At 40.8% G+C, this 16,705-nt stretch overlaps 1 protein-coding gene across 7 annotated transcripts in view; it reads left to right on the top strand.

The window, feature by feature from the left end:
- The window catches only part of LOC134351924 (kinesin-like protein KIF19), a 167,688-nt gene extending 153,428 nt beyond the window's left edge, over positions 1-14,260 (top strand). For 5 of the 7 annotated variants that reach the window (XM_063058848.1, XM_063058852.1, XM_063058849.1 and 2 more), the window contains 2 exons: positions 745-852; positions 12,145-14,255. In XM_063058848.1, the coding sequence (XP_062914918.1) occupies positions 745-852; positions 12,145-12,260 (224 nt within the window). In that variant the 3' untranslated portion in view covers positions 12,261-14,255. Of the gene's footprint in view, positions 1-744; positions 853-12,144 lie in introns of all 7 variants that reach the window. The other 2 variants (XM_063058846.1, XM_063058847.1) reach the window with 2 other exon arrangements.
- The last annotated feature ends 2,445 nt before the right edge of the window (positions 14,261-16,705 follow it).

The following is a 16,705-nucleotide window of genomic DNA, read 5'->3' as shown; positions in this document are numbered from 1 at the left end:
AATAATCCCCTAATCCCCCAATCCCTCTGGCACTACTCCCATGGCCAGTGCAGCTTGAAAGAATATTGTTGGAGCCTTTGCAATTTCTTTACATGCTTCTCTTAATAGCCTGGGATATATTTCATTTGTGCTTCATTTTTTTTTTCAAAAGTTATAAGAACATAAAAAGTAGGAGCAGGAGTCGGCCATTTGGACAGCTGAGCCTGCTCCATCATTCAAGTAGATCATGGCTGGTCTGGCCATGGACTCTGTTCCATGCTTTCCCATAAACCTTAATTCCCCCACTAGGCAAAATCTATTTAACTGTGTCTTAAATGTATTTAATGAAGTAGCATCTACTGCATCTCTTGGCAGAGAATTCTATAGGTTCCAGAGAAAAGCAGTTTCTCCTCATCTCCATCCTAAATTTATTCCCCGAACGTTGAGGTTATGTTCTCTAGTTCTAGTCTTACTTACCGGTGGAGACAACTTTGCCCCTCTTATCTCATCTATCCCTCTCATAATCGCGTAAATCCCTTAAAAATCCTTCTTTTTGAATATTTAACATTTTGCTCTGGTTCAGCTTAAATATAATGTCAGCATTACCTCCCTATTCTGAGAAGACACTATCAAAATAATCATTAAGAACTTTGCCCGCATCTTTCATCACAGCTCTCTTTTTAAGCAAGTAAAAGGGCAGGGATACTAATATAGATACAATGAAAAATTACAAATAATCTAACAATAACCTTTGATGATTTTCAGGTGAGAGCCAGTTGCAGAAGATTGAAGCGAGTAATGCCGTGTCAAGTATCACCCACCAGATAAATGCAGAAGGGAATAAAGGGCTGCTCTTGCAGAAGCAAGTCAGAGGTCAGATATTCATACTTGTATGAAATAGCAGATGCGCAGTGTGAACAAAACATGCAGATGTGGATATCTGCCCATTCAGCCCCTTAAACCTGCTCCAATAAGATCGAGCCTTCCATTTTCCTGGTGCATCCCCTCTGCAATATACTTTATACTTTATTGTCGCCAAACAATTGATACTAGAACATACCATCATCACAGCGATATTTGATTCTGCGTTTCTCACTCCCTGGATTACAAAGTGATGGTAAATATTAAAAATTTAAATTATAAATCATAAATAGAAATAGAAAAATGGAAAGTAAGGTAGTGCAAAAAAAACTGAGAGGCAGGTCCGGATATTTGGAGGGTACGGCCCAGATCCGGGTCAGGATCCGTTCAACAGTCTTATCACAGTTGGAAAGAAGCTGTTCCCAAATCTGGCCATACAAGTCTTCAAGCTCGTGAGCCTTCTCCTGGAGGGAAGAGGGACAAAAAGTGTGTTGGCTGGGTGGGTCGTGTCCTTGATTATCCTGGCAGCACTGCTCCGACAGCGTGCTGTGTAAAGTGAGTCCAAGGACAGAAGATTGGTTTGTGTGATGTGTTGCGCCGTGTTTACGATCTTCTGCAGCTTCTTCCGGTCTTGGACAGGACAACTTCCATACCAGGTTGTGATGCACCCTAGAAGAATGCTTTCTACGGTGCATCTATAAAAATTAGTGAGGGTTTTAGGGGACAGGCCCAATTTCTTCAGTTTTCTCAGGAAGTAAAGGCACTGGTGGGCCTTCTTGGCAGTGGACTCTGCTTGGTTGGACTAAGTCAGGTCATTTGTGATATTGACCCCGAGGAACTTAAAGCTTTTGACCTGTTCCACTTGCGCACCACCGATGTAAATTGGGTCGTGTGGTCCGCTACTCCTTCTGAAGTCAACAACTAATTCCTTTGTCTTGCTGACATTGAGGGATAGGTTATTGTCTTCGCGCCATGCCACCAGGTTCTTAATTTCCTATTAATTTGCCAGTGTAATGTAGCTGATGAATAATGTTTTGACAGAAGTGCCATTTTCTCCTTGCCCTTGTATTCTATGTCCTGGATAATGAAAGCAAGTATCCTGTATATCATCTCAATCACTTTATCTACCTATCCTGAATTATATACAATACAATCCTTCTGTTTCTCAGTACTTTCTTGGGTTCTAATATCCATCGCACATTTCCTAGCTTTACTAGTTCTTTCAAATTGTGACCACTTACACTTCTGTTATTTCTCTGTCCGTCTTACTTTCATTTTGCAGCTCAAAAATAGACTCCCCATTGTCCATCACACCAAACACTTGTGCAATCTATAAACTTACCAGTCACACCTCCCACATGCATATCCACATCATTTATATACAAGCTGCAAAAGGCTCAGCACTGATCCCTGTGGTGCTATACTGATCACAGGCTGTAAAAACAGCCCTTGATCAATTGTAGTTCCAACTTATTAAATTGCCCTGGATCCCATGGACTAGAATATTTTTGAACCAGTCTCCCATGTGGGACCTTGTCATAAATTCTACTGACATCCTCATAATCTGTATTAACAGTACTTTCCTTAGTGGAGCCATGTGGACTATCGCTGATGAATTCCTTACCTCTCCAAATTGCAAATTGGTCCTGCTCCAATGGAAACATTTCCCATATTTCCCTATTCCTGAGTTAGATGCACCAGTCTTTAAGTCCCTAGCTTATCCCCTCTTGAATAAATATATTACATTTGCTGCACCCTGCTAATAGATTTCTGAATGGTCCATGAACCCATGAAGACTACCTTATTATTTGTTTTTTTTAGAGCCAGAATCAGGTTTAATATCACGGGAACAACAGGAATTCTGCAGATGCTGGAAATTCAAGCAACACACATCAAAGTTGCTGGTGAACGCAGCAGGCCAGGCAGCATCTATAGGAAGAGGTACAGTCGACGTTTCAGGCCGAGACCCCTCGGGCCAGTACTAACTGAAGGAAGAGTTAGTAAGAGATTTGAAAGTGGGAGGGGGAGGGGGAGATCCAAAATGATAGGAGAAGACAGGAGGGGGAGGGATGGAGCCAAGAGCTGGACAGGTGATTGGCAAAGGGGATATGAGAGGATCATGGGACAGGAGGTCCGGGGAGAAAGACGGGGGGGGGTGGGGGGAACCAGAGGATGGGCAAGGGATATAGTCAGAGGGACAGAGGGAGAAAAAGGAGAGTGAGAGAAAGAATGTGTGTATAAAAATAAATAACGGATGGGGTACGAGGGGGAGGTGGGGCATTAGCAGAAGTTAGAGAAGTCGATGTTCATGCCATCAGGTTTGAGGCTACCCAGACGGAATATAAGGTGTTGTTCCCCCAACCTGAGTGTGGCTTCATCTTTACAGTACAGGAGGCCGTGGATAGACATGTCAGAATGGGAATGGGATGTGGAATTGAAATGTGTGGCCACTGGGAGATCTTGCTTTCTCTGGCGGACAGAGCGTAGGTGTTCAGCAAAGCGGTCTCCCAGTCTGCGTCAGGTCTCGCCGATATATAGAAGGTCACATCGGGAGCACCGGACGCAGTATATCACCCCAACCGACTCACAGGTGAAGTGTCACCTCACCTGGAAGGACTGTCTGGGGCCCTGAATGGTGGTAAGGGAGGAAGTGTAAGGGCATGTGTAGCACTTGTTCTGCTTACAAGGATAAGTGCCAGGAGGGAGATCAGTGGGGAGGGATGGGGGGTACGAATGGACAAGGGAATCGCGTAGGGAGCGATCCCTGTGGAAAGCAGTGGGGGCGGGGAGTGAAAGATGTGCTTAGTGGTGGGATCCCGTTGGAGGTGGCGGAAGTTACGGAGAATAATATGTTGGACCCGGAGGCTGTTGGGGTGGTAGGTGAGGACCAGGGGAACCCTATTCCTAGTGGGGTAGCGGAAGGATGGAGTGAGAGCAGATGTGCATGAAATGGGGGAGATGCGTTTGAGAGCAGAGTTGATAGTGGAGGAAGGGAAGCCCCTTTCTTTAAAAAAGGAGGACATCTCCCTCGTCCTGGAATGAAAACCCTCATCCTGAGAACAGATGCAGCGGAGACGGAGGAATTGCGAGAAGGGGATGGCATTTTTGCAAGAGACAGGGTGAGAAGAGGAATAGTCCAGATAGCTGTGAGAGTCAGTAGGCTTATAGTAGACATCAGTGGTTAAGCTGTCTCCAGAGACAGAGACAGAAAGATCTAGAAAGGGGAGGGCGCTGCTTCCTGCACACATGCTGAGCTTGTTGACTTTATTAACTTTGCCTCCAACTTTCACCCTGCCCTCAAGTTTACCTGGTCCATTTTTGACACGGCCCTCCCCTTTCTAGATCTTTCTGTCTCTGTCTCTGGAGACAGCTTATCCACTGATGTCTACTATAAGCCTACTGACTCTCACAGCTATCTGGACTATTCCTCTTCTCACCCTGTCTCTTGCAAAAATGCCATCCCCTTCTCACAATACCTCCATCTCCGCCGCATCTGTTCTCAGGATGAGGCTTTTCATTCCAGGACAAGGGAGATGTCCTCCTTTTTTAAAGAAAGGGGCTTCCCTTCCTCCACTATCAACTCTGCTCTCAAACGCATCTCCCCCATTTCACGCACATCTGCTCTCACTCCATCCTCCCGCCACCCCACTAGGAATAGGGTTCCCCTGGTCCTCACCTACCACCCCACCAGCCGCCGGGTCCAACATATTATTCTCCGTAACTTCCGCCACCTCCAACGGGATCCCACCACTAAGCACATCTTTCCCTTCCCCCCCTCTGCTTTCAGCAGGGATCGCTCCCTACGCGACTCCCTTGTCCATTCGTCCCCCACATCCCTCCCCACTGATCTCCCTCCTGGCACTTATCCTTGTAAGCGGAACAAGTGCTACACATGCCCTTACACTTCCTCCCTTACCACCATTCAGGGCCCCAGACAGTCCTTCCAGGTGAGGTGACACTTCACCTGTGAGTCGGCTGGGGTGATGTACTGCGTCCGGTGCTCCCGATGTGGCCTTCTATATATTGGCGAGACCCGTCGCAGACTGGGAGACTGCTTTGCTGAACACCTACGCCAGAGAAAGCAGGATCTCCCATTGGCCACACATTTCAATTCCACATCCCATTCCCATTCTGACATGTCTATCCACGGCCTCCTGTACTGTAAAGATGAAGCCACACTCAGGTTGGAGGAACAAAACCTTATATTCTGTCTGGGTAGCCTCCAACCTGATGGCATGAACATTGACTTCTCTAACTTCCGCTAATGCCCTACCTCCCCCTCGCACCCCATCCATTATTTATTTTTATACACACATTCTTTCTCTCACTCTCCTTTTTCTCCCTCTGTCCCTCTGACTATATCCCTTGCCCATCCTCTGGTTCCCCCCCCCACCGCCGTCTTTCTCCCCGGACCTCCTGTCCCATGATCCTCTCATATTCCCTTTGCCAATCACCTGTCCAGGTCTTGGCTCCATACCTCCCCCTCCTGTCTTCTCCTATCATTTTGGATCTCCCCCTCCCCCTCCCACTTTCAAATTTCTTACTATCTCTTCCTTCAGTTAGTCCTGACGAAGGGTCTCGGCCCGAAACGTCGACTGTACCTCTTCTTAGAGATGCTGCCTGGCCTGCTGCATTCACCAGCAACTTTGATGTGTGTTGCTTTAATATCACGGGCTTATGTTGTGAAATTTGTTAACTTTACGGTAGCAGTACAATGAAATACATGATAGATAAATATAGAGAAAAAAACTGAATTACAGTAAGTATACATGTGTCTTTTAAATAGTTAAGTTAAAATAAGTAGGTCAAGAAAAAGTAGTGAGGTAGTGTTCATGGGTTCAATGTCCATTTAGAAATCAGATGACAGAGGGGAAGAAGCTGTTCCTGAATCATTGAGTATATGCCTTTAGGCTTCTGTACCTCCTTCCTGACAGGAACAAAGAGAAGAGGGCATGTCTTGGGTGGTGGGGGTCTTTTATGATGGATTCTACCTTCCTATGGCACTGCTCCTTGATGTTGTCTTGGATACTATGAAGGCTAATACCCATGACTGAGCTGACTAATCTTACAAGTTTGTGCAACTTACTTCGATCTTGTGGAGTAGCTCCCCCAACCCCATACCAAATGGTGAGCAGCCAGTCAGAATTCTTTCAAAGTACATTTGTAGAAGTTTTTGAGTGTTTTAGTTGACAAACCAAACCTCCTCAAATCCCTAATAAAATATAGCCACTGACTTGCCTTCTTCATAGCTGCATTGATACGTTGCATCCAGGTTAGGTCCTCAGAGAGCTTGACACCCAGGAACTTGAAATTGCTCACTCTCTCCACTTCTGATCCCTGTATGAGGATTGGTTGGTGTTCCTTCATCTTACTCTTTCTGATGTCTGCAATCAGCTCTTTGGTCTTGCTGATGTTGAGTGCAAGTTTGCAACACCACTCAACTGACTGGTATATCTCGCTCCTCTATGCCCTTTTGTCACCATCTGAAATTCTGCCAACCATGGTTGTATCATCAGCAAATCTACAGATGGCATTTGCGCTATGGCCAGCTGCACCGTTATGGGAGTAGAGAGAGTAGAGCAGTGGGCTAAGCACACATCCCTATGGTGCGCCAGTGTTGATTGTTAGAGAGGTGGAGATGTTATTTCCAATCCACACAGATTGTGGTCTGCACTTCATTACTATTTTCATAATTTATAGTAATTTTATATCTTTGCACGGTACTGCAGCAGAAAGCAACAAATTTCACATTATATTTTGATTCTGATCCTGTCTCATCTAACATCTCTTCTTTGCCTAGAGATTTGAGAACTTCTTGCAGTGCCCCAACAATCACATCCCTTACCTTCCACAGCAGTCTTGTATATACTTCATCATGCCTTGTTAATTTGTACAACTTTAAGCCCAATAACACACCTAATATCTACTCATTTTTAATTGTAATTTGATCAATAATTCCACCATGCCCCTCCCTGAATTCTCCACCTATCACGTCCTGTTCCATAGCAAATACAAATCAAAAGCATTCATTTAAGACTTCGTCTATATCTCCATCTCCACACGCAGATAGCCAGTGTGCTCCCTAATAGGTCGTACCATTATTGCCCTTAATAATCTTGTAACATATTTTTCTATTTTCCTGAATCTTGTCCAATACTGCTATTTCATCTCCTTCTTTACCGTGCTAATTATTTTAAGTACTTCCCTACACATTCTATACTCCTGTCGAGATTCACTAGTTTTCAGTTCTTTAAACTTGCCATATATCAACTTTGTTTTCTTAATTTTCCTTCTGATATTTAACCATATGTACCCCTGTAACTGTGCATCTACTGTGTTGCCCGCTCCGTGCCAACTCTCCTCCACAGCTCTAGCAAGCCTCTTGGGAGGGATGTGGGATCTTTTCTGGTCCAGATGCAACTTGTCCATGTTATACACTCCCCATTTTCCCAGAAACAATCCTAGTGATTACATCCAATGCCCTCTGTCCTGTAACATTTCTTTAGTCACATATTCATCTGACCTATTTTCCTATTGCTATGTCCATTGGTATTAGAGGTCATCTAGAGATTATAACCTTAGGACCTGTCTTTTAATCTGCTCCCTAGCTCCATAAATTCAAGTTGAAAGACCTCTCCCAACATTTTACCTATGTTGTTGGTATCGTTATGAACATTGACTTCTGAATGTTTACCCTCCCCGGTTAGGATACCTTGTAATAGTTCAGTGACATTCCTATTGCTTGCATCTGAGTGGGACACACCATCTTAGATTCACATCTAGGACCACAGAAGGATCAGTCCAATCTGATAGCAGCCATATTACCAATGGGTGCTATTACAGGGTATAAATCTGCTTCTTATATGTTATTGTACAATCTCAACCAAGGAATAATAAGAAAGTTGATGATGTGGGAAATGGATTTGGAACCGGGGACTGTTCTGAAATGAAAGTTGGGATTTTCCTGAGAGCAGTAAAAATCAGATAAAATTCAAACATACTAAACTGCCTAAACATGATGTAGGTACAAGATGCTCCATTCCTCTTAATGGGTTTAAAGGACTTTTACTTGCTTATTTATCCCCTCCTTTACACCGATGCATTGTTAAACAACAACATCAACGAATATGATGCAGCAATGGCAACAGTTGTCCAGATAACTGAAAATAAACTGTGTGGTGTCAATCTTTTCATTCATGCTCCACAAAAACAAAAATCTCATTGCTTTCATTTAATCTTACTTTGTTAGCATAGTTGTCCACTTGCTTTCCTGTGGCCTTTCCTAACTTCCCTTTCAAAGTTTTAATGATGCTGAATGTGCCTTGTGGTAGCATCCTGGGAATAAATAAGTTTCTCACAATTTCCCTATTGAACATATTAAGTGAATGGCTTCTGGTTATGGCTTATAATTTTGAACACACCACAATGGAAATATCATCTATTTAATTATCTATCAAACCCTTGCGAAATTTTAGTTCATCATCTCCCACTTTGAAGCAGATGATCCCAACCTGTTTGTTCTTCAACAGCAGTACAAAGAGTAATGAGTTGGAGTCTAGAATCAGAATGACCTCTCTGGCAGTTAGCTTCCAAATCTTTCAAGACAGGAGTCGACTCTACAGCCCTTGAGCCTCCTGTGACATTCAACAAAATCAGGGCTAAGAATCTCCATCAAGTCCATCCATTTATTAATTCCGTCTGTGCCCAAATAGTTATTCATCTCAGCCTTAAATATATTTATTAACCAAGTACCTACTGCACCGTGACATGGAAAATTGCAAAGGTTCAGTTACCCCAGTCATCTTCAGTGGTTCCTGCTTATTTTGAGACTTGCATCTTTTAACTCCAGGTAATGTCTCTCAGTCTCTACCTTGTCAGACCATTGAAATGATCACCTCTTATTCCCCTAACCATCAGAGTCCATGGATTCATCCCACTGGCTTTCTTCTCAAGGGGCAATGCTCTCTTGGAATTAATCGAACAAACCTTCATCCCACTTCTGTAAGGCAAACACATCCTCCCTTAGGGAAGAAGACCAAAATTCTACAAGATGTTTCTACTATGAGTTTGCTTAAGTGCAGATCTTGCACTTAAACTAACCTCTGCAGGAGTAAGGTGACAGCACATGAGTCACATCTTCCCACTGATTCTTCTTAGCTTTTGCTGAGACCTTTCTCAGGATGTGTTGGTCCATGTGTGAAAAGCAGGGTTCCCATTTCTGTGTCTGTGAAACTGAGTTACAGTATAGCTGAGACTGTGAAGCAGCTTACCCATATCTCTATTCCTGTGTCTGTCTCTGGAGCTCCCCAAGCTGTGCAACAATGTGTCTATAAGTGGTCAGACTCAGGGATCAATTTGTTTTAACATGATGTGAATTTGCCCTTTTGGTACTGGTGCATTGGATTCTGGAAATCATTCGCAGTTTGAAGTGTGCTAATGAGTAAAAATATTGCAATTAACACTCCTTATAAGCTCAAGTCCTTGTATAGAGTGAACGCACAGAAAATCACTTAGTGATGACATCTGAGGTAAAGTATTTTGAGTCTCCAGAATAGCCATACTGTAGTATCTATTGTAAGTGAGTTCTCTGACTGGCTGGCTCCATTTTGTTAACACTGAGTTTAATATGTTGCCATTATATTTGCTGATACTTGATACCAAACAAAACACATTTTAATTTGTTTCTGATTACTCACAATAATTTGACTGAATAATGAATTTTAATTTGATTTTTCTTCGTATATGGCATCTGCAGACCTTTGTCAGGGTGTACTCATAAATATTGTCCACGCCACACATTTTCAAACTTCTTCCCACATGAAGGAGTGCTGCAATTTCATCCCTGCAATTAATGAGATCTTTGTGAGGCATCGGCACAGAATAACCTTTACAGCAGCCAAATGACGACTGACAGCCATGAATCTTTTATAACCCCCAGAAGTTAGATTAATGTTTAGATTACAGCAGATTTAAATGTGAAATATTGATCAGATTAAACATAAAGCAAAGGAACTGGTACAGAAAATGAAAGACTGCGAATTGCTCACTGTTATTGATGAGCCTTGGCTGCTACCTTATTCATTTTTATTACCTGCATTCTCATTGAGTTTGAATCAATGCAGCAGAGGGTAACCACAGGTTAAATAGAAATAATTTATTCAGTCTTAGTGAATGGGAAGGGGGGACAAAAACTGAAATTATGACTGAAATGTCCATAAGTTTGGCTTTCATTTTTTATTTTAACAGTGGCTTGACTGCTCTCCATTTGACATGTTAACATTTGAACAGTTTTATTTGGTAATTGCTTAGCCAAGCTGGTGCAGCAGGCAGCTTCTGGGAGCCAAGGCTTACTGAGCACAACTCAAACCTCACCACAAGTATTCATGCTTTTCCTGTCCCAGTTGGGACTGCAGGCTCTGATGTTTGTAACAGCACAACAATGTAGGAATGTATTAGGGCCAGCTCCGCTTTCCAGAACTGTGTCTCATGCTGCTTATACATGGAGCAGTGTCAATATTGAGAAGTCTTCTGCCTGACTCTAAGCAGCATTCTGACTTAAAAATGAAATGAGTCCAGTGGAGGGAACGGTGTAACCAGAAAGGAATAAAGACGTTATTATATTTTTTACTCCTATTCCCTTGTCATGTCCAAACCATACTTAATATTTTTACTGTTTTACCTTGCTATTAATTCATAATGAAGTTTCATTTAGAAAATTGCTCATTTAGTAGTTTTTGATAAAGTAAATTGCTATTTTAACAATGGATCTGGTATTTATTTAATCTATGAGAGATCTTTGTTAAATACCTGAAGAGTCTTCTGACAAACAAGAGACACCATGCAAAATGTAAAAATATTGGAAAGACAGAGAATAGATCACTGAGTGATGCAGTGACCTGATATGCTTAAATGTAGGTTACTCAGTGTTGTTATGGAATGAGATTTCTGCTACATCTTGAGGTAATAATAGACTTGAGGCAGAACACTTGTCTCTCGAAGAAGAACACTAATTCTCTACCTATGCAAGCATCTAGCGAAGGGATATGTTGACAATTCTTGCCCATATACCCTCTTGATATATAACACTTTAAAACTAGCTTATGGAATAGGAAAGTATGGGGGGATGTGAGAGACATAATCTTTACACAAAGTGGTGGGTGCATGGAACGCATGCCAGGGGTGGTGGTAGAGGCAGGTAACATAGGGGGCATTTCTTAAAAAAACTCTTAGACATGCACATGGATCAAGTCCCGTTTACCAATTACCCTTGGATTTCCTGATCTAACATGGTTTCCAACTAAGCAATGGCTCAACTTTAAAATTTTCAACCTGATTTCAATTTTCTTCATGGCCTCATTTGTCCCTGCAATCACCTCCAGCTCAGAATCCTAAAGAATCTGTGCTCCTCCAAGTTTAGCTTTAACAGTAAACTTCCTCTGTTGGCTCAAACTCAGGAATTTCATCCCAATTCTCTCAGCTGTTTTTCTTTTGGTTATCTGTGCCCAGGTATCCATTGTTTTATAGGTATGTTGAAGTGTTTTTGCATCTTTAGTAACTCTTTATAAAAAGATTCTGTGCTGTCAGAACTATGCAGTGTTAATTAAATGCAAGTGTAAATGAATGGGATCCTGTTATTGCCTACTTGTTTTCAACGAATTGGTTACATTTAGCGAGACACTGAATTTGAGACCTGCAAGATTTCCTAATTATCAAGTACTTGGCACAGCTAATCGACATTTAAAATTTAAAATGATACAGGCTGTAATTTAACCTGGGTGGTAGTGTAACTGTAACATGATAGCAGGCAGCTTTCCTTGTGTGCCGTGCCTATTATTTAGTTTCATTGACTTCAATGGATCCAAGCATGAGGAGGAGCGTATGACAAGCACCTTCATTATTACTGACCAAACATCAGGTATACTCTCCAACAATTAATAAAGTGTTTTCATACTTCATTAAAATGATTGGTCTGTTGATCATAAAACTATAAACTTTTTGTTTCTGAGTTCACTCAGGGACTCATGTTTGATTCTGATGTCCATTCCTTTTCACGCACACCATGTTCAGAGATGTCAGAAGCATTATTGTAGGTTCATACTTAAAATATCCTCCTTACTAAGCCAACCAAGAAAAGGCATGTTTACTCTTTTCAAAAAGCCTGTTTTTACTCTAGTATATAACCCTCTTATTTAAAAAGAGCTAATGCTGAGGTATTGCTTCAACTTTAGAAGTTATATTGAAGAAGAAGAAAGCAAAGGCACACTGTATAAATTAGACCTTTTCTTTTTCCAACTGCTATTACAGGACCAGGTTATGGTGCCAATACACAACACCTGCGAACACATCCTGGAAACAAAAAAGGAAGTAATCTGCCTCCCAGGATGACAGATGCAAATTCACGTAGCAGACCCAAAAAGTGATCACAAGTAGGAAGCACTTGTGCAATATAATGGCTGATTTGTGAAATAAGATGCAAGGATTCAGAAGAAACCTCAAACAAATTAAAGCCAGCAATGTGATATCACCTGATCTTATGCTGAATTCCAAATGAATTAATTTGCTAGATTTTTTGATTAAAGTATACTGAGACATTAATTTCTGCATTTTACAATCCACGGTGCAAATGAATTCATGTAGCATTACTGAAGTTGAGTGAGCTAGACAGTTGAAAAAGAATGCGAGCATGGATGGACTACAAGAAGAGCATGAATTCTAAACTGCTTATGGTGCAATTCCTTTGAGAGCCATTGACGAATGCACAGATCTTTGGTACTGTAAGAACTGAATTAACTTTGTAGACATTTGAGTCAAAAATGTCATTGGCAGATATTAGAATTTACAAATATCTTGTAACAAAATTATAAGCAACTTGTTATTTCAAGTTACAATTAGTTAAAAATTTTGAATAAAACACTACCGACGGCATTTTTGTTCTGCTTCATGAAAATAAGAAGTTTTGTTATTTCCTATAGTGTCTTACATTAGACTAACAAATGGTGAGTTAATATTTATTTCACATGAAATAATCAGTTTTATGAATTGTACTCCAATCGATACAATTGATGATGCAAAACAGTGTATGAATAATAATTAATGATGGGAGAGCTGTGAAATAACAGTATGATAACTGAAATAACAACTGTGCGAAAACTCCACACATATAACCAATGCATGGCCCATTTAAAAACAGATGCCACTAAAATTTACAGATTCATTGCCTAGGAATTGGATCAATTTGTGCACATTGGAGCTATTTGTGCAGATTTTCCACATGACGATTATTTCCAGGTTGCTAAGCACCCATCAGGAAATTGGCCCAGACCCCACCATGCATGATTTAACGTCAGTTTTGCAGCTAATTATGTTATCACGTGTATTGTGGCCATTTTTTAAATTGCTGAACTATATTGGTTTTTAAAGATGAAGCCTATCACCTTTGTTTATTAATCACAAGAGAATTTGCACCAAACCCCATAGCAGATTGATGGTGATGTGAATTAATGCGTCTTTGATGTGACCTCTGTTTTAACTGCAGTATAATCTTCCCCCAGACTCAATTTTCCAATGGTAAGTGCAAAAGCACATACATCACTTTACATTCCCATAATGACTCCAACATCTCTATGCTGTGCCATTCATTACAGCCACTGCAATGTCTGCCAGAATCACTCTGTGTGGGACCTCTCACGGTTTGGGATTAGAGTTGGGCAAGATGGGTGGACACGCACGTTGTGAGATACAGGGTGATGAATATGGTAAACATTACAGTACTTTGCTTTGAACTCTTCACTCTTGGACATTCTCTCACCTCCATCACAGCCCTTACTGTAGCTAGAAGGTACAGTCATAAGGAGAATTCATTACAATCTGACCATCTGCCAGCATCTAGAACTCCAGTGATATGATAGCTGCAACTTCTGACAGGAACTGCACATGATTTTAGCCTAAGTTGCCATAATATGACTTTTAACATTCTTTCACCCCAATTAACAAATATTTTCAGGAGATCCAACTGGGCATTAGTGATATTTGCAGCATTTGTTAAGTGCATGAAAAGAGGGTGAATTCCATTTTCCAGGGATATAACATCCTGTGCTGTGGTACTGCTAGATGGTAAGCAGTTTTGTAAATTGAAAGCATTGTAAAATATGTGATTTATTTTTAATTGGCCAAGTTTCAATGCGGGGTTTTGCCACTTAAGTGAATAATCTCTTCAAAATGTTTTTATTTTATAACACCAATGAATGTTATGAGCGATCATTTTAAAAAGAGCACTTGCACTCAATTACCAGCAAGAAACACTTTGATATATTTTTGCTTTTCCAAAGAGGTGATAAAGAAAAAGCTTGGATCTCTTTCATATCTTATCATGTCTCTCAGAAGCAACTGCCAAGTTTTTGCTCATATTTTACTAAATGATCTATAACATGCTTTGGATGAGTCATTAAACTTTTAGTTGGAAGCAAAAGGACTTGCAACTCTGTGCAAAGAGGAGAATGTAGTTCAACTTGATTTATTAACCAATATTTATTCTAATCAATATAATGTCAAAACCATGGTTTATCTGATCATTAGTTTGTTTTTTTGTGGATCTTTGCCATTCCCATATTGGTTTTCTTATTTCCTTTATTGCAAAGTTAAACACATTTCAAGAACAATTCTAACAGCTTTTAAGTGTTTTCTGAGGTTAGAAGAGGTGCTGTAAAAATTTATGTTTTATTTTATGAGCAATTTTTGATTTAATTTGATTTGGTCCCCAAAGGATAAAACACTCCATATATGGTCCAGGGAATATGACATTTCAGTGATGAATTTATATTCTGCTAATCCTATGGTGGAAAATTTATGGTACGCACCTCCCCTAGAGATGCTCCACGGTAATGGTGGTGCACACACAAACTCTTTCTCCTCCAATATCAATCAATTCAGAACAGTTTCATATATGTTGCTCATTTTCAACTCATTGTTACTGCTAGAACCATCTGTCTCACCAAGTCATTGAAATAGAGTGCCAATGAAATATTTGTCTTGAGGTGTTGTGGGTTGTAGAAAACATGATAGTTAGCTTGCAAATAGTAATCTGCCGCAAGCAGTGAAAAAAAAACAAGCTGCTAGAGGAACATTGCAGGGCAGGCAGCATCTGTGGAGAGAAATGGACAGTCACTGTTTCAGGGCGAGACCCTTCAGATGGACTGAAAGGTAGAGGGGAGATAGCCAGCAATACTGGGTATTGCACAGTATACCTCTACAGATGCTGCTTTCCTCCAGAATTGTCTTCTGTATTGCACTACATTTCAAAAATAGTTTTATCAGTTTATACATGCTTAAGGATTTCCTTAGGTCAAGAGAGGTGATAGTAATCATTTTCAAACATTTTTGCAAATAGCATAATTGAACAAATAGGATTTAAGATACAACATAATCTTAAGAAAAATAAATCTAATTGCAAAATAATTTTTCTTCTACATTTTGCAATTCTATTTCTACTGGCTGCATCACAGCCTAGTATGGAAAGACTGATGCCCTTGAACAGAAAATTCTACAGAAAGTAGAGGACATGACCCAGTCTATCATGGGTAAAGCCCTTCCCACCAATGAGTACATCTGCGTGAAATGCTGTGGCAGGAAAGTAGCATCCATTATCAGGGACTCCATCACCCAGGACATGCTCTCCTATTGCAGCTACCATTAGGAAGAAGGTGCAGAAGCCTCAGGACTCACACCACCTGGTTCAGGAACAGTATCATCCCTCAACCATCAGGTTCTTGAACCAAAGGGGGATAACTTCACTCTATTTCACTTGCCTCATCATTGAAATGTTCCCACAACCAATGAATTCACTTTCAAAGACTCTACATCTCAAGTTCTTGCTTATTTATTTTATTATTATTATTATTTATTTTGTACTTGCACAGTCTGTTGTCCTCTGCTCTCTGGTTGAATGCGCAAGTTGGGTGGTCTTTCATTGATTCAGTTATGGTTATTATGCTATTTATTTATTGAGTGCACCTACAAGAAAATGAATCCTAGGGTTGTATATGGAGAGATGAATATATACTGATAATAAATTTACTATGAATTTTGAAATTTCCTCCTCCTTTCTCTCATCCAGCATTTGACGTCTTCCTCCTTTGATCACATCTTGCACTAATTATTGCTACAGTATCTATTCAAATCATTGCTATGGTTCTCACGGCTTCCTATAATATTCTTGTCCATCTCAACATGCAGTAAATAAAATTGTTCCACTCTTTGCTCTCCATACTTCTCCTGGGAAGTGATCTCATTCTAATTTCTCTGATTACCACCTCTGCTGACCCTGCCTCTTGATCAATAACCACCATCTGTGTTTTTGTATGTCTCCCCTGCTGTACATTCACTCTGCAAGGGCCCTGCCATTCACGATATTATTGCGATTCTAGCATTCAAAAAAGATAACTTTTTGATGACAGTTCCTATCCCCTTATTGAAGCCAATCACATGCCAATCTCTTTATCAACAGCCTGATTCATATATTCTCGAAATAAAAGTGCCCTTTCTCCAAAAAAGCCTTTCTCCTTATTCTATCAACATCCTCTCCTTCTTTGAGAATTTCACTTCGATGCATCATCCATGTCTCTTACTTACTGATTAATTGTACTCTCCCCCACCTTTAATAGGAAGATGTCCTTTCACTCTCTCTATGGCATTATATCCACGCAACCTCTCATGTTTCTCATCTTGAGTAAGTTTTTTTACTCATCTCAGTCTGATATCACATCGCTTTTGTCTTTCTTCATTTCCACTCTTCAAATAAAATCCCCTATTCCTAATCTCAGCCTTGCTTTCAACCATCATCCGTTAGTGATCATAGTACTTGGCCCGA

The sequence above is a fragment of the Mobula hypostoma genome, chromosome 9, assembly GCF_963921235.1.
Source record: "Mobula hypostoma chromosome 9, sMobHyp1.1, whole genome shotgun sequence".
NCBI lineage: Eukaryota > Metazoa > Chordata > Chondrichthyes > Myliobatiformes > Myliobatidae > Mobula > Mobula hypostoma.
The sequence above is the reverse complement of the archived record's forward strand: the minus strand, read 5'-3'. Positions and strand labels throughout refer to the sequence as shown.